General features: G+C 43.4%; 1 protein-coding gene across 5 annotated transcripts in view; it reads right to left on the reverse strand.

Moving 5' to 3' along the window:
• Positions 1-2232: 2232 nt before the first annotated feature.
• The window catches only part of C16H11orf24 (chromosome 16 C11orf24 homolog), a 30638-nt gene continuing 9674 nt past the window's right edge, over positions 2233-23196 (reverse strand). For all 5 annotated transcript variants that reach the window (XM_052811291.1, XM_052811288.1, XM_052811287.1 and 2 more), the window contains 3 exons: positions 9965-10203; positions 5265-5381; positions 2233-4074 (listed from right to left, as the gene is read on the reverse strand). In XM_052811291.1, coding sequence (XP_052667251.1) covers positions 2900-4074; positions 5265-5381; positions 9965-10121 — 1449 coding nt within the window. In that variant the 5' untranslated portion in view covers positions 10122-10203 and the 3' untranslated portion in view covers positions 2233-2899. The remainder of the gene's footprint in view (positions 4075-5264; positions 5382-9964; positions 10204-23196) is intronic.

The following is a 23196-nucleotide window of genomic DNA, read 5'->3' on the forward strand; positions in this document are numbered from 1 at the left end:
TGAGTACTCACCTTCCTGTAAGAACCTGTTAAGAAGCCACACAGATTTTTATGGTGGTGGTTTCTCTTAGCCATGATGTAGTTGTAATATTCTCACTGTGTCCATGAGAAACTCCCTAAGACTCTTGTAAATAGAATTGTAACCCAATTCCAACTCTTGTAATTATATCTAACCCACTTAAATTATGCCCGAAGGGTTTTATTTGTTTTTAATAAACCAATCTTAGAAAGTATCTGTTTTTAGAATAGAAAACTCTTTCACAGTTTTGTTTAAGTAACGCCCCTTTCCTCTCCCTTCCCTTCCTACTCCCTCCAAGAAATCAGCACAGGAGCCCAATATCTCTTCAAAGAAAATAAAACTTGGTGCAATTTCACAAGCTTCCACCCCACAGAATCTGGTGTCCAACCTTGGGTCTATGAAGTGATCCACAGAGACCGAAAGAAACAAGGCCACAGTTAGTGCAAAGTTTATCCAAAAATTTCCCCATTTCCAGGATAAGCAATTACAAGGCTGATGATGGTAGTTTGCCTTTGTGTAAACGGCTCAGGCAACTTAAAAAAATAATAAAATACTGCAGAGCACTAGCAGAACAGCTGCAACACTGAGCCTTTTTGCAGGAAGGCACTTCCTACAGACAGGAATTCACTTACATAGGAAGGGATAAATTACAAGGAAAAGCACTATTGCCTGGATTCACCCTATCAAAATGCAAGCATTTATTTGAGTTGCCTAAATAAGGAGAAAAAGAAGTGAGCTGAACCTGAGGTAGCACCCACCTCCTTACTTGGGAGTGAAGGAGACAGCTCTTATCTCAGTATCTGGAGCAGAGCTCGAAGACCACATGCTTAGGTCTATGGTTAGTGACTTACCTGCAATTAAGGTGAAACCTGAAATCCCTAAGTAAAGATAAGTCTCTGGACATTGTGGTTGCAGAGCAGCATCTGCCTGACATCTGCTAACAGCTCAGAACAGTTGTGCTGAGAGGCGAACAGTCCCAAGCATCTCAACGGGGTGCAAGTCCCCAGCCACGCTGGGGGATGTTCCCAGCACCTTGTTGCACAGATACCGCACACGGGCAGCTCCTGGAAGATGGCAGAAATCAGGGTTTGGTTCCCTTCTGCTGAGGAGAAGCCAATTTAAAATAACCTTAAAATACAATAAAATTCAGTCCCTCAAGCTTTTTTTCCCTTCCAGGAAACATCATGTGAATTTTGTGGCTTATACTTCAAGCCTTCCAAGGAGGGAAGCTCCCAAAACCATACTATCCTTTTACCCTGCGAGATGCTCTAGCCTACCAGCATGCAGACGCAGTCCATGCGAAAGCACTGCAAAATGCAACCTGATGCTGACAACCAAGTCATCTCACTTCCAAAGCAATCTCTTTCCTTTCCTCAACATACTCTACCTGCTGGAATTTTGGCCTCAAAATTTGTATTGGGTAAGATTCAGGAAACTACCTCCCGTGCATTTCTTTCAAACCCCTTGCCTTTGCTGCTACTTGTGCTGTTTGCAGCTGTTTTCATAGCACTTTCAGCTTGATGATGAACAAGAAGTCTACAAAGTAACCTCTTCCAGGGTAAAGACTCCCTCCAAATTCCAAACAGCCAAAGAATTTGGATAAATACCCACACCAAAACCCAACAGCTCAAATTCTGAGGTTTGCCTGTTATCAGCCTCAAGTTTACATGCAAGCAGGATTAAAGAACAGCAAACTAATTCAGAGTGAGACACAAACTATCAATCTGGTTAAAAAAAAAATATGATGCTCCTTGATCCAGCATTTTGCTATTGGTACGTACGTGTGTCATTCAAATAAGATGCATTCATCACTGAAGAATACTTGCCAAAAATCAAGTGTTTTCTACTCACTCTCTCAGCTGCAGATCTTGGGAGGTAAGCTGCAACTGCACGTGCAATAAGGTTTCCAAATTACTAGCAACTCTGAGCTGGTCCTAAATGCAAAACAAAAAACAAAACAGAGCCTCATGCTTTTTGCATGAAAGATAAAAAGCAGTGAATGGGTCTGTATACCTGGGAGACCGGCAGCTTACTGCTCTGAAAGCACAGCAGCAGTAGTCTGGAAGATGATCAGCATCTTCTGTGACATGTCCATACTTCCAGGGAGGTCTTCAAAGCCCCCATACTTGGAATATTGAAGTAGAGCTAATTTGCTTAAGCCCCAAAAGCCCTGAACTGCTGGGAGAGGAATGAAAACAGAAATGCAACAAGATATGCCCTTCCAGGGCCCCCTTTATTAAGTGAATATAAAAATAAGATCATTTAAGTGCAGAGGCACAGTAATCCACTCCACGGTGAAAAGGTATCTTGGGTTAGCAGTAAACAGAGTTTACAATGCTTTGTAAACAGACCTCTTTACAAGCAAGAAGCATACTGAAACATGACACACATTCGATTAAAAGTTCCCTGTTGCAGCAAAACTGCACACTTCTCATCTGGCAATTTCCAAGCACTTTGCAAAAGGTGAGAGCATTATTTGCTCTGTTTTCAGAGCACACGTGAAATGAATGTAACACAAGGAACTTGCAGTGTAAACACTTGAAAAAGTGCCACAGCATTTTTCAAGGATGATGGCTTACCCCTTGTTAGGCTTATTTTACAATGAAAAATAATGGCCAAAGCTATTGTGCATTATGAAAGTTTTAAAAATTACTACTTTTTTTTCTTTTTTTTTTTTTTTTTACAGCAACCTGTTGCACAGTTGGATAAAAAAAATTATTTTTTTTCTTAATACAGTACATGGCATTTCTCCTCGATTGCACTAGAAGTAAATTTGGAAGCACTTTAAGTTTGTGTTATAGGCAAACAGGAAAGAAAAACAAGTCAGGCAGGCTTTCAATCTCCTTTCCATCTCTCTGCCCACTGTTTTATCCCCACCCTTTCACATCTCTGAGTCCACGTACATGCCATTGATCAGGTAATCCACTTGTGTGTAATCCTTCTTCTTGTAGCTCTCATAGGCCTGCATAAGGAAAAGAACTATAACAGTTATGAAAAAAAACGTACCAACTAAAAGCACTGCAAGAAGCGAACTTTCATCCACTAAGTACTGAGTCAGGGGCTCGGCAGCAATGAGAAGATATTCATTGTCCGTGTCCAGTGTTTCTGCAAGGCCTGAAGCTGTTGTTTTGGGTGCATCTGCTGGAGCCGTGGTTGTTGAAAAAATGGGAGATGTTGACTTTATCTCATGCCTAGCCGTTGTTTCTGTTGTAGAGGCAGTAGTTAAAACCGTGGCACCTCTCGTGGAGCCCAGAGAAGTTGATTTACTCAAGGATGTTGCGGCTCTACTTGCTTCTGGCTCTAGATATAGCGATGTAACAACAGGCAGTGGGTTCGCAGAGTGTGAAATCTCTGAGGGGGTGAGTGCCATGGCACGAGTAGAAGTAGTGGAAGACATTCCTGCATTCTGCGGGATGAGGATAGTCAATGTTGCGCTCGCTGTCTTCGGGCCAGCTCCAACAGTGGCGGGGCTGCTAGAGCGGGAAGCGCTGGCAGTGGTGGTTGGGTTAAACTGCTCTGTTTGAGGCATTTGAGTACCTGCTTGAAAAATGACAGTGAGGGGAGCAGAAGTAGAAGTGGGGGACAATACTGAGACAGAGCTACTACTTCCTGATTTTTTGGTGGTGGTCACAAGCTTGGTGAAATGGCTAGAAGTAGAAGCAGGGATGTGACCAGAAGTGGGAGAAGAGGCAGTGGATGACATGGCTTCAGCAAGGAGACCAGAACTTCCAGGGGCGTTTGAGGCTTTGGCAGTTGTTTCATAAGCTGTAGTGAGGACAGTTGTGTTTGTAACATTTGTTGTTATGGCTGTGGCTGTGGTGGTGGTCGCTGTGGTGGTGGTAGCATTGCTTGCAATTGTTTTTCTTGCATTTGTCGTTACACCTTCACTCTGAATCTCAAGCAAATGCCTCAATTGGATCTTGTGAGTCCGAGGAGTTGAGGAAAGCAGGTTTTCGACATTGTGTTGGTCAACCTGTGCATTCACCATCCTCTCCTTTTTCTGTGGATAGCTTTGGTGGTGAAACAGGACTGTTTGCCTTTTCCCACCGACAATTTCTTCAAAAAGACAAAACCAGTAAGTTTCGTAAGGATAAAACTCTCAAGCTCACATCTGACCTCATACCCCCAGCATGCAAACCAGAACACAAATTCTGCAGTACATGCAGTACAACTGGAATAAATCAGTCCTGAAGTCAGCAAGAACATGAAAACTCAGACCCCTGCTCCCTCTCGGGTTTTTTGGGGGTGAGGTTTTTTTGTTTGTTTTGGGGGGGTTGTTTTGCTTTGTTTTTTTGCCACAGACCTCTGGCATTTGCCCAACCAGGGAATTAATTCCACAAAAGGGAGGTAACAAAGTACTGACCTACAATGCCGAAGCACATTATCAACAAGAGCTGCAGCATTTACAAATGCCAGCTCCTGAGAAGAGTCATGCTTTCAAAGCTACACAGCATTGACAAACCCTTTATGCTTAGATTCATAATTTTCACCTCTCAAAATTGAGTGGAAATTTCCACTTACACCTTCATACTTTGGGAGAATTTCCTTCACAACTAGTGTTCTAGATTTATAGTGACATAAATCCCATCTGCTTATCAAAGGTCTGGTTGCTATGTTGCAGAGAAACCTTTGCCAACCCAAAAGAAGCATGAACAAACTTTCTCTTTTTTTAACTTGGGTACAGAGAACTACTGAAACATACTTTAGAAGACTGATTCCCCAATCACCAACAAGCTCCATTTTGTTATTGCATCACTTAATTAAAATTGAAGATCCTGGCACTGGAAAGTCACCACGAGCAATTGCTGCTAAGGCTGCTCTGATTATCGAAGCAGCCTGCTGCCTCTGGCACAAAATCCTGGCAATCTCAAAAAAAACAATGCCAAGACATTTTCCTTTCTCTTAAAAAAATATAAATACATCTGTTTATGCATTTATTTTCCAAAGGACAGCGTGTGGAGTGCAAATGGCTTGAATGAATGATGTCTTCAAGGTGGAGACAAACTGTTACTCAGTAACAGCTACAAAAGTTACTCAAAGACACATCATGCACATATAAGTGCCAGAGCCCTTACCAGGCTACTGAAACAGTTCTTTCAGTGAACCAACTTCACCTATGGAATCCCCCTGCAAGCATTTCACAACCCATCTCCCTCAGCTGAAAGCCAGTCAAGGTCTAAATGTAGGCATTTAAAGCAAAAGGACCAGGATCCTGGATTTAGCAGGAGCCTGAAGCATGGCGTTACCTCCAAGCAGATCTCTGATGTCTTGTTCGCCGGCATTCTGGCACATGCTCAGCTGGTGACACTGCAAGAGGATGCAGTGATTCTGGTAGGGCACAGCCCAATTACAGTGATGGTTACCTGAAAACAGCAGAGAAAATGGGTCGCTACACACAGTATACTGAACACACTGCTTCGTGGCTGTAATCAAAGAATCAGAAAAAAAAAAAACCCAACATGATAGCTGGAAGGTCTGGCCTTAAAGGATCCTGACTCAGCCTTAGTGAAAATAACGGGAAAGTCAATGAAATCAATATAGCAGCTGCCGCCTACATTCCTGCTTGTCTTCTGGTACCAACATCTCCTAACAGCAGCAATTCACTCACCCAGACAGGGACCAAGAGAGTGCACTACAGTTTGGACTCATCTAAATGCTAGCATTCACCTAGATGTCTTAATGAGGGAAAAAAAAAAAGCGCGCTGAAACTGAGAAGACACCCATCTTATGGGAAGACACCCATGGGAGACAGCTCTCACCTCAGTGCTTGGAGTTACACTGAAATTTACTCTTCATTTGCTGAACAATGATACCATTAGCCATGGGAGCCATCACAGAAATTGTCTTTTAGTAAGTCAAATCCCAACACAAGCTAAATAAGCTCATCACAGCAGGAACTCTCTCTCCTGGCATCCCTTTGAATTCACTAGCTTCTTTCTGGGCATGTTTACATACACATAACCAAGCTTTGAGAGAAGGAATGAACCTCCCCTAATCAGCGCTGAGGAGACATCTCAAACACTGTGCCCAGTTTTGGGCTCCCCAGCATAACAAAAGCAGTATTGATGTACTGGAGTGAGTCCAAGGGAGACTACTAGGTGTCTGAGGGGCCAAAGCAGATGATTTACAGGAAATCCCAACTCAACATCAAGGTAAAAATTTAGTTTCCACCACAAGGGCACTCAAACACTGGGCTGGGGGCCAGAGAGATGGTACACTCTCCATCAGGTCTTGAACAGCCAGATCTAAGTCGAGTTCAGACCAAAGATCTTCAAAAGATCCTTCCTGTGTAAATTATGCTATTATTTTATGTAATATCACAGTAGCACGCAATTAATTTCTGGGACGTGCTATAACAAAAAAACAGAAGAAGGTAACACAGTGCTCGGTCTGGGATGAAGCAGACGTGTGCCCAACTGACCACCCATTAGTGGATTAAAGGGAACTTAAGTGTACAGTAGGATAAATTAATTTCTGTGTTTATAAGTGTGACAAAGGGCATAGAACACACCTATGTGGTACATATGGCTATATTTAAAGCTCTTATCTACAAAGAGAGTTACTCTCACTGAGGATTAAGGCTATGGGAAGCTTGAACTTTTCATTAAAAAAACATTTATGTTACCACAGTTATTAAGAGGGCTTGTGGAAAACTTATGAACTTGGAGAAATTCCTGTACCAAGAACTGCAGTCTGTTTTGAAAGTCCTAAAGAAACTAGTCAAGGTGGAATTTTACTGTCTTTGATAAAATGTTAAGAAAGTGCCTGAAACCATTCAAAGCCTTTAAAAAATGGTACTTCAAAAGCAATAAAATAAAAAGCTTCAACAGTCACACAGAGCAGGAGATACAGCAGCAGCCCTTCAAGAAATTAAAATCCACTCCTCAGAAATGAAAGCATGTTTGGATGTGCCCTGACTCCCCATCCCACCTCCTGTCCCTTGCTCAATAAGCCACACTAGTGGAGAAAAGTAGACCATCTACTAATGTAAATCATGCCATTTCTCACTTCTTGGGAAGGGGAAAACAAAAAGCCAGCAGCTATCTTGCATTGGCTACTTATCTAAGTCAGTCAGTTCAGAAAGGTCAGGTGATTAATGGGGTCAGCATGGTTAAAGCACCCTAGTTTCTGCTGCCATCAGAATGGTATCCAGTTGCTCATGAGTTCCCCGTTGCTCCCCAGGACAAGCAGACAGCTCTATTGAACCGGACTGATTAGTACTCTCTTTGATGTAACTCCAGATTGAGGCTCCAACTGATGTGTCCACTGCAAGATCCCTGCTACCCAGTGGTTCCTTTTTGCTCACTTCCAATTAGGAGACAGAAGAAAAAAGAAAAAGGAAAAAAAAAAAAAAAAAGAAAAGAATAAATAGAAAGTGGAAAGACAACAAAAGCTCTTCAGAAAGGAAACCACATAGGCAGTTGCCAAGGTCTTGCCCTATCAAACTGGTTTATTTCATTTTTAAGCCTGCTGTTACCGGAAAGGAATCACAGATGCCCAAAGGCAAGCAGAACCCAGGTAAGCAGATGTATTGTGGAAGTAGGGAGCAGGAATATTTGCTCTCGCAGCCATGTCATATTTTCCCTTCATTTTCCCCAGAGCATGCAAGATAGCCCAGAAGTACGGCCAAGGGGCTCTGTTCTCAGAGCCAGACTGCTCCGACGGCCAAGAGCTTTCCCCCCAGCCCTGGGCTGGCCACCCTAGAAGAAACTTGGGAGAGCTCTGAATATGGCTGGGGATGCAAAGGGAAGAGTACGAGCTTATCTTACCTCCCAACATGGGTTCACCGTGCTCACTAGGCATCTGGGAATTCTGGATTGCCAGATCTTTGCTAGGATGGGCACTTTCTCCATCAAGTATATCACTTACCCTAGCGGCATATGGAGACTTGAACCCATTCCGTTAGACAACGTACGGAGGTCAGAGTTACGATCCATGCTGTCAGCACTAGAGAGTTTTGCTGCTTTTATTAGCATGTAATTGAAGTGTCAAACTGTCTCATGATATTGGTACAATCATTTTGCGATATGTTAGTTTGCTAACTACGTATCCTGGCCTCTGGTGTGGATATTCAAAGACGATGCTGGAATAGCTAGATCAGCAACCATTCCCTTTTCTGCAGGGCACATCTGAGATGTGAATATACTGACAAAAGCAGTTCTTTTTGTGATAGTTGCACTACTTCTCTAAGTTAGTGATGTTCTGTCAGCAAGGGTATAAATTACATCTACAGAAGAGAGCCTAACCAGCTAAGAATGTTATTTTTCCACTTTTCCAAGCAATGCAGCTATGCAGATGTCTCCCCATGCAACTTTGGCCTGCAACTTAACACCATAATACCTTAAAAAATAACAACCACTGCTCCTTTACTGCCAGTTACATAAGTGTAACTGTTCTGACATCTAAGCCTCAGGCCTCACGTCTGTAATGAAAGCAAGCACAAAAATAAACATACTTGGGGAAGGTGGGAATGGAGAAGGAGAGAATTAAAACTGATCTTAAAACCTAAAGCTAATCATAAAAAAAGACATTTCAGGTCCTCCTCTCCAGATGATCTCTCTGCACATGGCTATACATTTACGTCAAGAGTTTGTATCTTTTCCATCTCCCTTGACATCAAGCAGTGCAACAGACTGGCCATCAAGTAACAAATAGGAATTAAATTGCTTCAGTGGGCTTAATACAGAAGGTAAAACCCAAAAAGCTTTTGGGTTTAGTTTTACGTGGTTTCCTGAAGATGGAACAGGTCACCTAATTGTAGAGGCTCAACCACCTCTGCCCAACAAAGCTAACACTCAGCTGGACTTGCTGTGTACAAAATACGTCAGGAGAGAACGAGGTGAAGGGTATAAAAAAAAGTGGCTGAAGTCAGCAACAGGGCAAAGTATGCACTCAGATCATCTCCCAGCCCTGATCACAGACAAACTAAATTCCTTATGCCCCTCCTCTGGAAGAGGCAGCAGATAGCACCTTTTCTACCCTTATCAAGATATCAGGAGGTTAAGAAGACACATGCATTGTATTGAGAGATTCTCAGGTGGAACAGACAAACATGCAGTGCTACAGACCCTAAGTGTCAGCACAGTCAGTGTGAATGTGTCATCTCTCTAGGGTTTACTATCTTAAAAAGCAGAAGCTGAAGTTTTCACAGCTTTGGTGCCTGGGAGACAAACCCACTCATATTTTACCTCCTAAATAAAATGCTTAGTTTATAAAGGTGCTTTCTTTCCACTATGAAGAGATGTCTCTTTTAAATCAAAGGTTTGAAACCACTGGGCATTAAAAAAAGGCATCTTTATGATGTTCCTATCAATCTGATTGTCAGACATTCATCCACCTGAGCCAAGGTCTCATCTTCACCACTGCAGCCCCAGTTTGTAGGTGATACAAGCTTTCACATGCAGCTAGGTAAGATAGGGCAACTCTGAAAGACTCATTTAGAAGTTTAATGCTTTTTAAAGACATCTCAGAGGTAGACAGCAGAAGGTTTTCATCTCCCCAGACTTGTTTAACCCTGTGCTTGGTTGCAGGATACGGCCGGTTTCTTCTAAGGCAGAAAAACCATAAATATCAGTGAGCAAAGACTACTCATTCCAGTGCAGCTGTCTTCAACAGCACTGTTCACTTGCAAACATCTGGCAACATGGAATAATCATTTTTCAAGTGAAGTGACCTAACACCGTTTGCATGCTACCAGCACATACCAAGTGCACATGCATTCTGTTTCTTACGGAAGCTACAAGGGCCCTGGGATATGGTTGTTCTGGATTCAATTTAACCAAAGCTGTCAGAAGTTATTTAGCACCGTAGGACTGCACAGAGAAGCCATAACTGTAAATGCCTGTAAACAACTGGAATTAAGAAAGATAGCTGTCAGGGCAGCAGAAGAGACCTTTAAGGAACAGAAAACCCAGCTGGAATTCCAGCTAAGGGACAAGAACCTCACCTGAACCACCTGGGCTTTGACAAGCCTGCCTGCACTGCTTTTCAGTTGTAAGCCTGTTTATTTGTACTACATGGACTCCTCTCCCTTTCAGGACAGAAGACCTGTGTTCACATATACAGAAGGAAATCAGCAGGAAGAATACAATGGCAGTCCACATCTTCAGGGTTGGCCTTGCAAGGATGCTTCTCTTCCCAGGAGCAATTCTTTCTTATATCACTTTCAGATCCACTGCAATATACCTATTAAAAAAAAAAAAAAAAAAGAAAATTATCAATTTATATCAAGAGAGTGTTCTACTAAACACACTCCTATCAGCAGGGATAGAAAAAAAAATACAAAAGGCAAGTATCAATACACACAACATACAGGCAATGATGCAGAGGCAGGAAGAGAAAAGACCATACCCCAATTCACAGAGAGGCTCTTTCTTTGGAAATGGTACTGTGCTTTTCTTCCCTCAGGCCCGACCAGAGAACAGCTCAAGTCAAAAGCCGCGTATACAAAGCCAAACTCAAAGCCCACAGGCATACGGCAGCACGGACATGACGTTTTTTGACTCACTCTGGGACCCTTAATGTTGTTCCCAGGCTCAGCAGAAGGGTTTGCACCAGCTTGAGCACACTGATACTACGGGGAACTATAGTCCTGGCCCTGCCTTTACACCAAGTCAGTCAAAACCAAGCATCAACCTTAGTTGATTCCTGCTTTGATTTTCCTGCTCATTGCAATAAGCTAAAAACAACTCTGGTTGAAAACAAGCAAAAGCCAATATTTCCAGTCTTCCAAGAGATTACACAAACACATCAGCTGTTGCTGAAGAAGTAAGCAACAGTAAGCCTTCATTTTCCTACATAAAACAATAAATAGGCAATGTCTTTTCTTCATTATCAATGAACACATGAGACTCTGTCCCAATGGATGGGCTTTCATCCTTGAAGTCACTGGAGCAGCTCCCGTTGACTTCAGAGCAGATAGTCAGCTTTTACCTGGATTTACCCTCTTGTTTCCAAGACTTTTTAAAGCTTTATATGAGCTTCCAAACAGTTCAGCCTGAACCAGACAAACTGTAAGTCTCTTTCCTAAGTAGTTTTTAAGGGCAACCCTCTTCCTCATCACTGGAGCAAGCTTTAGTCCTCACCCTGCAGTTATGAAGAGAAATGTCATGGCCTTCGAAGAGTGCTGAGATTCAACTCTGCATGACATCTCAGAGGTGTACGTGACGACTGCAGTTGAAGATGCAAAGGCAGTTCACAACACAGAATGAGTAGCATGTGTGAATGGTATAAATAGCATAGTGAAAAACATCCAACAGTCATCAGGAACATGCCTAAGACCCTGATTTAGACATCCATGCAAGAAGTTTCATCCTGAGCTCTCAACTCCAGCCGCAACCATGCTTGTGAATTTAAGAGTCTGAGTAAGAGCCTTTTTTTCCTCCAAGAAAGCCCAAGATGACATTTATTAGCTTTGACTCCCAGATTGCAACATTTTGATGTTTCACACCATGAAACTTTTGTTTCCAAATTTCCCTCCTTACTCTATGTCCTAACGCCCCAACCGGGTAACAGAGTTTTAGCCTCAGAACCACCCTGCCTGAAAAAGGGTGAAACATAAACAGCTACCCCAAGCTTCGCAAAGGACGCACAACACAGAGGTCCACAATGGACTACCAAAGAGTCAAAGGTGGGGGCAAAACTTGATACTAAAATGCAGTGCCTCAAATTCAGCATGCCTAGTCACCCTACAAGTTCCCTAAGGTACTCAAAGCCTCCTTCCTACCCCTTTATTTATTCTAATAAAAAGAGTTATTTTGCATGTTGAAAATAGATGGAACATTTCTACATCTTCTGCTCTCCCAGAGAGCAGGGGAGCCCAAAAGGACTGGGCTGCGGGGTACTTGCACAGCTGACCTTAGCTCGTGCACTCCTCTCCGGCTTTCTCCCTGGAGTAAGTGTGCACAACATCATGCTGGTTTTGTGCAAGCAGGTTTCTCACTGCAGCCAAAAGTTCATGCCTGGGTCACCCCACCTGGCAGCTGGAAATAGAATTTCTAAGTCTGACCTGACAACAGAGGTCTTGGCGGGGAAAGGCAGCTCACCAGCCCCATCTAGCCCCGCGTACCAGAGACTGCTCCCGGCCAGCACCAGCTCCGCCGCGTTTCACAGTGCGCACTTTGCTCCCTCCTCCTCCTCCTCACTTGCTCTTCCAAGTACAACTTTGCAGGAGTTGCAAGAATCAGCGCAGAGGAGGAGAGGAGAGGAGCTGCGTGATAGATATGCAACCGCAGCCCCTCCAATATGGTACACAGGCATTGGCTGCCCGGGAAAGCGGCCCCGCATCTTCGGCAGGGAATTGGTAATGTAAGTTTGTGCTCCTCAGCCAAGATAACTTCAATACCTTTCCAACTGTTCTGAATTACAAAGCACTTCCACAAGTTTGCCTTAGCCTGTAGAACACTCTTGCTGTCACTCTTAGCATATGTGTACACTGAAAACTCCAGTTGACAAGACTGGGAGCAAGGGGAGAAAGCAACGGTAGATGTGAAATACTCCGCCCACAGGAGATTTTCCTAGAGCAGACAGACAGCACAAGTTTGCTTTAAACGCTGAATCCTTCAACTTAAAGCAGGTGATTTGCGTTCCCTCACCGACACTATAGGTACCTCACCAAGACACTCAGAGCACTGTTTGTCAACCTGCACTCCCACCACGCTACGCAGAAGTAAGTGGACTTTTTGTAAGGTTCACAGGTCACAGGCAGAGATTCAGCAAGCAGTATCTGACCCACAGAAAAAAAGAAAAAAAATACATCATTATGGGTAAATTTTACATTTTAAAGAGAGTCCAGCTTATGTTTGCTGTCCCTTTTCAAGGTAAAAGGCTTACGAGAAGCAACATTTTATAGCCTAACAAGTGACCCTGAGAATGAATTGGCTGTGCAATAATGTACGTATTTACTGTTTTAAAGAAAATGGTAAATAACAGCAATGAATACAAACACAGAGCACTCTCTTATTATAGGGGAGTTTTCCTACCTTTACTAATACCTTTGTAGTTATACTAACCAACCCTCAAAGAATAAACATCTTCCACTGCATTTCGGAAATGCAGATATAGCAGCATTATATCTATGCATAAATACTGAAATTATTATTATATTTTAAATCTCAGTCTTTTAGGACAAATAAAATAATCTTAATTCATCTCAACTGACTCAAAAACTACATATATTTGTAAGATCAAATGTTGATCATACTCAGTGTCTAGAAGGACATAGCCACCTGTCCCCTATGCACAGAGATGCTTTGTATCCCCAACCACACTAACCCACCAGAAGTCCTTCCCATCACAGCTGACTTTGGTCCCACTTGACTGCAACAGCTCCAGAGGAAAGCAAAATCCCAGTAACTGCCTCTCACCTCTTCCAAAGCACCTGGCAGCCTTTCTGGATTAGGCCAGCACGAGTTAAGGGGGACACACTGAGCTCAGACACAAGAGGTTTGTCTCCCCTTTCCCTCTCACTAAGCATGGTCTCCTCAGGGGCCAACTGCTAATCCCTCCCCCAAGGTGCTCAATACAAACTTACAAGCTTAAAAGAATTTTAAATGTTCTTTAGCCAATTCTAAAAATCCCTTTACGAATTGCAGAGTGAGCGTGTGAAGTAGACAAACACACAATACACAGACTCTAAGTACGGCAGACAAGCAAACAGCTCATTCCCAAGTCCAGCAAAGGGATAACCAGAAGCAGTTGTACCTTAATGCAGTCCAGATGATGCTTAGGATGCTGTATTAAATACCAGAACCTCCAGCTAGGGGTGGTTGTTTTTTTGGCTTCTTCCACCTTAGCACAATCCCATACATCCAGAACAAGAGTCGCAATTACTTGCGGATCACTTTTCCCAACTTAACAACTGCCTTTTATAATTACAAGCAATAAGATTTATTTCTGCTTTCCCATCATACTTCTAGCCAGTCCCACATGGCTCCATTTGTACTCTGAGATCCTGCTGAGCACCCACCCCACACACCTACATCCCAGAAAAGCACCAGCTAAAGCTTCTCCTCCAGATCGTGTTGCTCCCCAGAAGAAACCACCCTTTGGCTGTCGGAGACAACACTGATGAAGAGATGAACACTACTGTTCCCATCAGAAGTAATTTTGAGAAATCTGGGCAAAATTCACTCTTTGAGCACTACCTTCTCCATCTGTAGAGCATCCCCAAGGAAATTAAAAGTCAAACCAAACCACAAAAGACAGCAACAAATAAAATCTGGGAAAGGACTACACTCTGAAAAGTGCAAAGTTTACTTTTACCATCTGTGGCTATAACTCAGCAGGGAACAAGCATGCTGGAAAACCAGAATAACTTTGAGTCAACAACTAAATGACTGATGACTTTGCAATGCACACACACATCCAGAGGGCATTGCCTGCTGGGTTTCAGAAGCGTTCCTCCCTTCTTGCTGATCTCCCTGTGCTTGAGCCAAGGAATTTGTGGAAAAAAACCAAAACAAAACAAAAAACCCAAAGTATTATTTCAAACAATATTGATTGGGGCGATTGTGCAAGAGCAGAGTGAAGACTTTGGAATATAAACTCCTTGTCTCCATGCCCTCCCAGCCAGCCTCAGTTGCTCCTGGTTAAGTAGCTGCAAGGTGCATGCAGTGACTGCACCAAGGCAAAAAGAGAGATATAGAACTAGACAAAAAACATGGGACAAGTGTACGTGTTAGAGATCACAGGTACAAAGTGAGCAAAGCAAATCATTTAGGGTAAAACATGCTCCTTTAAGCTGTCATCAAAGAGCCAGCAGACACTGCCCCCAAATTCATACTTACAAGCAAGCATGGACGAGGCATGAAATAAGGTCAAAGAGCTGCAAAGAAATCTTCTATCCTCAGTATAACAACAAAGCAGGGAAAACAAGGGTGGAATACCTTTTGCAGACAACGATGCTACCCTCCCATCAAGTTGAGAAGACATAAGGCCTGGTTTCAACTTGCAATTGCTGCTAAACACTTCGCATGTTGTCAGCTCTCAAAACAAGTGCTATATTTCACTCTTTAGAAAAACAGAATTAAACCGGATTTTGCTAAGGGAAGACAAGCACATCTCATTTTGTGAATTGAGGCTAGAATGCAGGAGGCAGGGAATCTGTGCTGCAATCTTGAGAAGCATTTGGCTTCCCAAGCTTACCTCCAAGGCTGAAGTTGCACATGCGGATAGGCCTGGAGACAGAAGGGGCAGCACCAAAGCACATGAGGCTGACCCACTGTCAGCTGAGCATGACCAGATGAAGTTGTATCATTGTCAGAACAGCAGCTTTAGAGCCATTAGGTTCCTTTGGCTCCCAAAGAAAGTTAATGGCAAGTTACAAAGCTGTTTCTGCAAAATGTCACGTGCTATCAACAATGAAGGACAAACTGAACAGAGATTGTGAAGCAGACGGGCATTATTGATTATAGGGGAGGAAATGCATTACTAGGTCCCTGGTCTGGACATAGTTCCTTTGACTTCCTAAGATGCCTGCACAGCCTGAAGCGTTCCCACTTCCTTAGAAAACCCAGGATGCAAAGGTCAAAGGTCCATTTGCTGCCACAATACAAGCTCTCCATGCCCCCGCCATTTCCAATATAAACAAAATGCTCCTCTGGGAGGATGACTGAGGTGGGACATGCACAGTTCCATACTTTCACAGGGAGTTTTGAAGAAAAATATGCCTAGAAATCACTGAGTCTTATCTCATGGATACATCAGCCAGGCTAGGATGGTGACCAACAAGCTGGATCTGATAAACACCTGGGGCTGACATGAGGCCAGCAGAGCATTCGAGGCTGATCTGCTGCAACAGTAGGATGCAAATTACACATGCTCCAAAATGTGATTCAGAGGAGAAACATTGCCAGCTCAGGTCCGGAAGACCATCACTTATATTCCTTCTCCTACCACACAGCTTCTTCAGAGTGTAACACCACACAGCGGACCATGTATTACAAAAGAGCTGGCACATCCCTCCACCTTAGCAGGCACAGTCCTCACTGCAGCAGGCGGAATAGGGTATTGGATGGACATCGGTTTGGTCTGCTGCTGCCTTTTCTGATGTTCCTCCTGATATATGTCCACAAAAAAGATTTTAAAAGTTCTACAAAGCCAAAAAGTCCACACAGACTGCATCACACTGGAATGTGTGGATGCACAACAGCCCAATAAGCAAAACCACTTTAATTAGGCAGCCATAAAGTTATATATCTTCTCCTCCCCTAAATATGAACCACCTCCTTCAGTTTGTTATGTAGTCCCCATCTATGGCTGAACTTCCCATCAATCTGCACGACACACATCCCACAGTAAACATGACTGCGATGCCTGCAGCAGCATCTACAAGCTTCAGGGAATGAGCTAAAAAGATGCCAACAGCCACAAACAATGAAGTCAAAAGAACAGAGACAGCATCCTTGCTCAGTGCACCCAACACACCTTCTAGATTCACATTTGACTGACTTTGATGGGAGTTATTAAGCCAGAGAGCAAGAAATAATCCAATATCACTGAGCAGACAGCCTCTAAGAAGGCTGCTGCATCCTCTGGAAGACTAGTGTGGAAACAGTGCTTTTAAAAAGAAGTTTGCAGCTGCTAAAGTATTTCTCCAGCTGCTACATATTACTCTCTGCAAGAAAAACCATTCTTCTGTTTGTAAATGGCCAAACACAATAGATCAGGACTTTCAGGATGTTCTGCATGAATAGAACAAACACCTTAAAGTCTCTTTCAAAGAGGTGGAATGCCAAGTTTTGCTGAGAAACTCTGCGATCACACTTGGACTTGGCCAACTTTCACAAGTATAATGCACTTCAGGCTCCATGCTGACAAAGGTACCTTATGCTACACAGGGCCAAGACAGTGCAAAGCTCATGAGGAACAGCATCTCTGCAAGGTCAACACCACCACGCTCCACAAAAGGAACGAAAAGCCACTTCCATGCAAGTGGTGGATTAATTGCAGGCTCTGAACAGCAGACCTCATTCACGCAGATATTGAAGTGCTGTATCCTTCAGGTTCAAGATTTTCAGCAGCTTGCTCAATCTTCCTTTCGCTACCAGGAACCCAGAGAGGAAGGAGGTTTTAGTGGTTAGAGCCCACGTCTGACAGTGACACAACCCGAGCTCAGGCTCCTTCCCTGCTTCCAGCTTCCTGTGGAAGTGATGCAGGGCTACAGATTCACAATCTTTGGCACATTTAGCCACAGTGGGTTTTGTGGGCGGTTTTTGGGGGTTAGTTTTGTTTTGAGTAGTACTGGCTTTACCCAGCTCCATCTTTCTGTGCCTCAGTTCCCCACCTGCGTTCCTCTCTCAGGGCACAAGGCAGACAGTTTATGCATTTGTTTACCCCACTAATGAGGGCAGCCCACACTGGCACCACTGAGGCTTTGTGGCCATCACACTTTGCCTCTGAGAAAATAAATGTTAAAGCCTAAAACTCCAATACCAGCATCGCCCATCCATCACCCTTTCTCACCCATATTAGTGCCATGTTCTGCAGTTCAGGTGGTGAGAAGTACTACTCAGCAGGATGCTTTTCCTGTGAAAAATGACCAGACAGCTATTTCATTTATGTGAATGTGGCTTGTTTCAGCATATCTGAAACAACCCAGTTTTAATATGAAGAAAAATGAACTGCCAAAGGCTAATTGCATAAAGCTGTGACTGGACAATAAATCTGCCAACAAAAATACCTCCAAGCAATAAAAATGGGCACTATGGCTCAACTGCAACTTTCCCTGGTCTGATCCACAGCCCAAGCAGCTAGCAAATTTTCAGACATGCTGCTGTCTCATGGGAACAGGAGATGGTATGCAGGGCATTTCTTACCACATGTTTCAAATTAAACAGCTTTCAACAAGACCCTCAAAGGAACCATGCTAGTGGGCAGCCACATGAACTCTGCAGCCACTGAGCTAATACAGAGCAAAGGAGTTCAAGAAGGGTAAAAGGCAAGCTCATGATGTTGGCTTCTCCAAGTGCCTGCAGAAGCAGGTACTCTGCAGTGTGGGTGCTTCATGCTTGCTGAGAGACTGCATTAGAAGCTAGAACCAGCACAGTGTACGTGCACAGGAATAAATTGTGTCTGAGGTGCTATTAAATTCAAACCTGCCAAGTCTGGAGCTAACAGAGACTTAAACAAGCAGGAACTTCAGCCTGAAGGCACAATTAACCAAGTGTGACTTTTGGAGCAAATAAAACTGCCAGTGTGTTAAAGTCTGATCACCCACCCACCTCCTGCCCTGCAGAATTTTACCGCAGTCAGCAATTTCCTGGCAATTCAGGTCAAGTTAAATTTCACTGAAGTTGATAGTTTCAATGCTGTCTTTCACTCCAGACATTTTTGAGAAATCATTATGCTCCTCTATAGGTTCATGTAGCTGTAACACTAATTTTAGGCGTGTAGAAACAGAGGACACATCTCTGTCCAGAACACAAGGTTCTGCCAGTTTGTTCAGGAATTTAAGCTTATGTATGGTTTTCAGCAGGATTACACACAGTAGTGATGGCACCCTAAGTTACAAAAGCATTAGGCGATACTGTGGAGGGCTCAGAAACGGAGAAGTTCAGGCAGCCTGGAAACAGCCAAAACATGGTCCCAGTGCAACAACTGAAGGGGAACTTCTGCTCACTGCTAAAAGAACTGCAAGAAAGGAAAGCATCTGGGGCTATTTCTCCTTTCTGCAAGGAAGTAGGATCTTTGTGCATATCCTCAAATATGGAGAATAAAAAAAAAAATTTTTTTTAAAAATCAAAAGATAGGTGCCTCCTCCTCCAGCTATCCTCACAAGCAAAACAACCTGAAGGCTCCTAGATTATAAGAGGTTTCTTCTTTTTAAGCTAACAACTCTGGTTAAAAGACAAAGATAGCTTTATATGGAAGGTCTGCTAGGTGAGATGCAGCAAAAAGACACTCCAGCTTATCACAATACAATATGATACTGAGGAGCTTTTCACCATATATATTAGCACAAATCAAAAGATTCTTCCCAAACTCTCCAAGCCAGGAAGACATTTATAGCAATACCAAATGAAGGTTGCTGGCACATGCCTCGCTGCTTTGTGATTCTGACAACTTGAATGATGTGGAAATCACAGGCCAGGGTGCGTGGGGAAGCTTAGCCAAGTCTATTTTCTCCAAACAAAGAGAGAATTAAATGCAATAGCAACTTTCCTCATCCTTGCTGGCCTTCCCTGTGGCAGGTTCTTCATAGCCAGTAAATCTTCAAGTCATGCACTAACCTGAATTTAAACCTATGGGTCATCAGAACCTAGAGGAAATACGTCCTTCCCCCTCCTTACTCTCATGGATGTCTGTGGCTGCCAAGGCAGCATCTGTAGAAGTGCTTCAGCCCAACTTTTGGGCCTCATCTCCTATGCGGCAGCAGCTACCTTGTTATATGTTCCCTCTTTTCAGTTTCAGAGGAACTCGTTTAAGTGTTGAGTCTTGATGCTACCTGATTAATAGGTCAAAGCAAAATAAGCTTGGTTTGAGCTCCTCAAAGCTTTTCCAGTACAAAAGTCTTCATACAAAGAGCCCCTTTTTCATGGAAGGGGGACTGCACAGGCAGTAGCAGGTTCTTCTGAACCTTTCTGAGCAATAAATGGAAGGTCTGTCCATCTATCCGTCTGCTGCTGATGCTGCTAACAAGGACTTCAAAACTATTCCATAGGGTTCCCTGAATACCATGGGCATCTACAGACAGTGAGCAAAGCAGCTCACCAAGAGAGATTACAACTACCACAAACATCAGTTTAACTTGTACCAAAGACATGGAAGTGAAAAACTGCATGTTTTCCCATAATCTCGCTCATGTTCTGTATTTTACTGGACAGATGGGGTCCAAATACAGATATTTTCTGAACCACTCTGGGATGCCTCCGTGCTTATCTCAGTCTTTGATTTTTGCTCAGCAGTACAGCAACAGAATATGGAAAAAACAAAGTTGAAACCTCTCTCTCAGCTGTAACACCTGAACTTGAAACAAAAGCAAGAGGTTATTCTTACTGCTCCAGAAGTTGTGACCTAGAAGCAGCAGCACAGACTGAACCCATTAGAAACTTCTGGCTACTGATTTTATGCCAAAGATGCTCTGACTCTGTAACGAGGGGAACAGTGAACTAGAAAAGGCAAAATACCAACAAGATCAGCCCACCCTGGTCCAAAGATGAGCTCAGCATACACTAATTATCTAGGTCAAGAGACTGCCTGGGGGACATTGTCCAAGCACGGACAACAAAAACAAGGATAAGGACAAACATGTGAAAGCCATACTACAAGTAGTAACTCTTACCACTTGCTTCAATACACTGAATAGTGTTTTGAAGACTTTGGCTCCAGCATAATCCAATACAAACCTGTCTGATATCATCAGATCACAGCAGAACACCATTACAGGTCAGGAAGCAACAGGTGGAACAGGCTGCGACTGAATGAAATCAGATACAAAACAAAGGACATGCCAAGAATTAAATAATTCACACGAATTAACACGAACATCCTGCCTACCAAACCCTACCTTTTGCTCCAATCCAGTTTGCTGCTAGAGTCTCTGCAAGCGTGGAATAAGAAAAGGCTATAAATGCAGAAGAGCAAGGACCCAGGTGGCCAGCACTGAGGTACAACGCTTCTTCAGCCTCATCCTTTAAAGCAAGTTTAGGATCCTCAGAACTAGACATCAGACAAACAAGTCCAGCTTGCAGTCTGGAGAGTCCCATCAGCTGGTCGTAGGGGCCTCCCACCCATAAACCCAGCTCAGCCCTTTCAGCTGCTCTTGCTCCTGTTAGGGACTGCTCAACTACTCACAAAGCAGCAGTAAATCACACCAGTAAACTGCATCAGTTTAGAGCCAGGTACACAAGGTGAACTGGCACCAGTTCTGCTTTCCTTGAAAGCTGCAATTTGTAGCAAACTGAGAACTGCCCCATAAGCAGCAGAGTCATCTGTTATGTTACAGAAGGACAGGAACCTCCAAGTAACATAATGCATGCTCTGGCATGGTAACTGCCAACTACTAGGAAGCATATTTGCTTCTTAAAATCATCCAGAAACCTGAAAGTTTCCAAAGGAGGTCAGAGAAAACTCCAGAGCTATCTTTTAAGTGACTGCGTGGGTCAGAGGATCAGCAGTCTCTTCAGGTTCCCTCTCTATTCTGGGTCAGTTTAGTGGAGAACCAGCATCTTCTCAGGACTTAAGGGAGAAGGGTCTTTTGTGAAGACTGTGGCCATCTCTGTAAGAAGCTGGAAAAGCAACTTCCCAACATGTTTCTGGTAAATCTAATGCCAATGCTCACTTCCAAAAGGCCAAAAATTAAAGAGGCAGAGAAAGTTAGTTCCCCTAGCCTTGGTTGGGCACAAGGTGCCCTGGCAAGGCAATATGAAGGAAGATTGCAACTGATACCAGGTTTTCACCTTCTTCATTAACAACCAGTGGGCATCAGGCTTTAGCAGTATGAAGCCACCAACTTTCAAGCATAAACAAACAAGAACAAGAAAGAACATTTCCACTGGATGTTGGGCAACAACCCTCAGCTCTTCCAGCTCTCCTCTGTAACTCCACAGGTTTTTTTTGTTGTTGTTTTTTTTTGTTTTTTTTACAAAATCTGAAGCACCTCTTTAAAAGAGGTATTTTGGCCTTTCACACAGAAATCTGTCTTCAGGCTTATAAGGCAAGAGCCAACAGAGCAAATCTCAATCTAGCAAGGATTAAGTCTTACAAAACCTGTCATGGTACTAAAAAAAGGTGCATTTGCTTTTAACAGAGAAAAGACTTGGCACGCTCCACTATAGGGAAGAATCAGCTCCAGCCGGGACACTGTGACATCTCTCCGAGACCAGAAGCAGTGACTGAGTTGCATGTCTTGTTATCTAGCATGGTTAGCCTGTACCTAAAGCTAGCAATAAGCTTTAGTTACCAGCAATGAAACATTTGCACAACCTGTTCTTGGCTACAGAACATCTATGTATTTAGTGAAAGCATGAGATGACCTGAAAACACAGCTCTAAGCCTGATGACTTTGTATCCGACACTTTTTCATCAGCAGGAAGTACATAAATTATTATCATGTTAGTAACCATGAGGACTTCAGAAGGCAGAGTGCAGATAATATTCAGGTGAACCACCATGGAAAAGAAGGGTTCTCCATCAGAAGGGTCTCTGCTCCAGGTCCAGGGTTCCATTTCAGAGTGATGATGCAGGAGACACACAGGTAGCATTCAGCAGGGCAAGGAGACACCATCTCCCCTACCAGCTGCATCTCAAACAATGCAAGCACCCACAGGAGGGTTTAACAAAGCTATTATAACAGGTCACTCTTTAAACTCACTAATTTTCCCAAGAGCCTGGCTGTAACTGAACAGTCAAGTACTTTTAGCATTCTGTGGAAGGATCTTCATGACTTTCATTTGCAAGTGTGGAGAAATTAAAGGCTTCCTCTGCCCTAGAAAGCAGCGCTTCTGCCTCCACCAGCTTCCCAACAAAATCCAGCTTCTGTCTCAGCACTCGGCTTCTTGGGCATCTGAGCCACTTTGCAGGAGGGCACTTTCACTTCAATTGCCTGAAATGGTATCATGAGGTAAATCTGCCCAAGCAGATAATGGAGCAGAAAAAGTGCCCCGCAGTGAGGATTAGATGTTCACAGCATGGGTTGGGGTTTTTTGGGGGTTGTTTTTGGGTCTGGGTTTGTTGGTTGTTTTTTTTGTGACAGCCATCTGAAGAGGAACTACACATCAAATCTTGCTTAGCAAATCCTCTAGCACTGATAGGCCAAGATAGAAAACACTCTCTTCCCACATATTAATGTCTACAACATCAAGCAATCTCTAACCACTTAAACTGCATGCCCACCATGTCAGTCTTTGTTTTTAAAGGTGCTGCACATTTCCTTCACTTCCCTCCAACAGTAACTTTCCTGGAGATGAGAGAAAAATACTGAAATAAATTTGTACATGTATTTTATTTACAAATTCTCTCCTTCATCCAGACATCCTTTATGCAGATGAATTGCCATATGAAATCCAGCATTATGGCTGTATATTCATTGGATGACATTCACTGTATCTTGCTCAGAAGCAATTGTAAATGTGAATGCTTGAGCACGCTGTGGGATATACCTAACGAATCACAATTTTGGGGCATGTATTTTAACTCCTGAAGGAACCCCTGAAGGTGTAATCCTACCGACTTCAATAT

This window comes from Harpia harpyja, chromosome 16, assembly GCF_026419915.1.
Source record: "Harpia harpyja isolate bHarHar1 chromosome 16, bHarHar1 primary haplotype, whole genome shotgun sequence".
Classification (NCBI taxonomy): Eukaryota; Metazoa; Chordata; class Aves; order Accipitriformes; family Accipitridae; genus Harpia; species Harpia harpyja.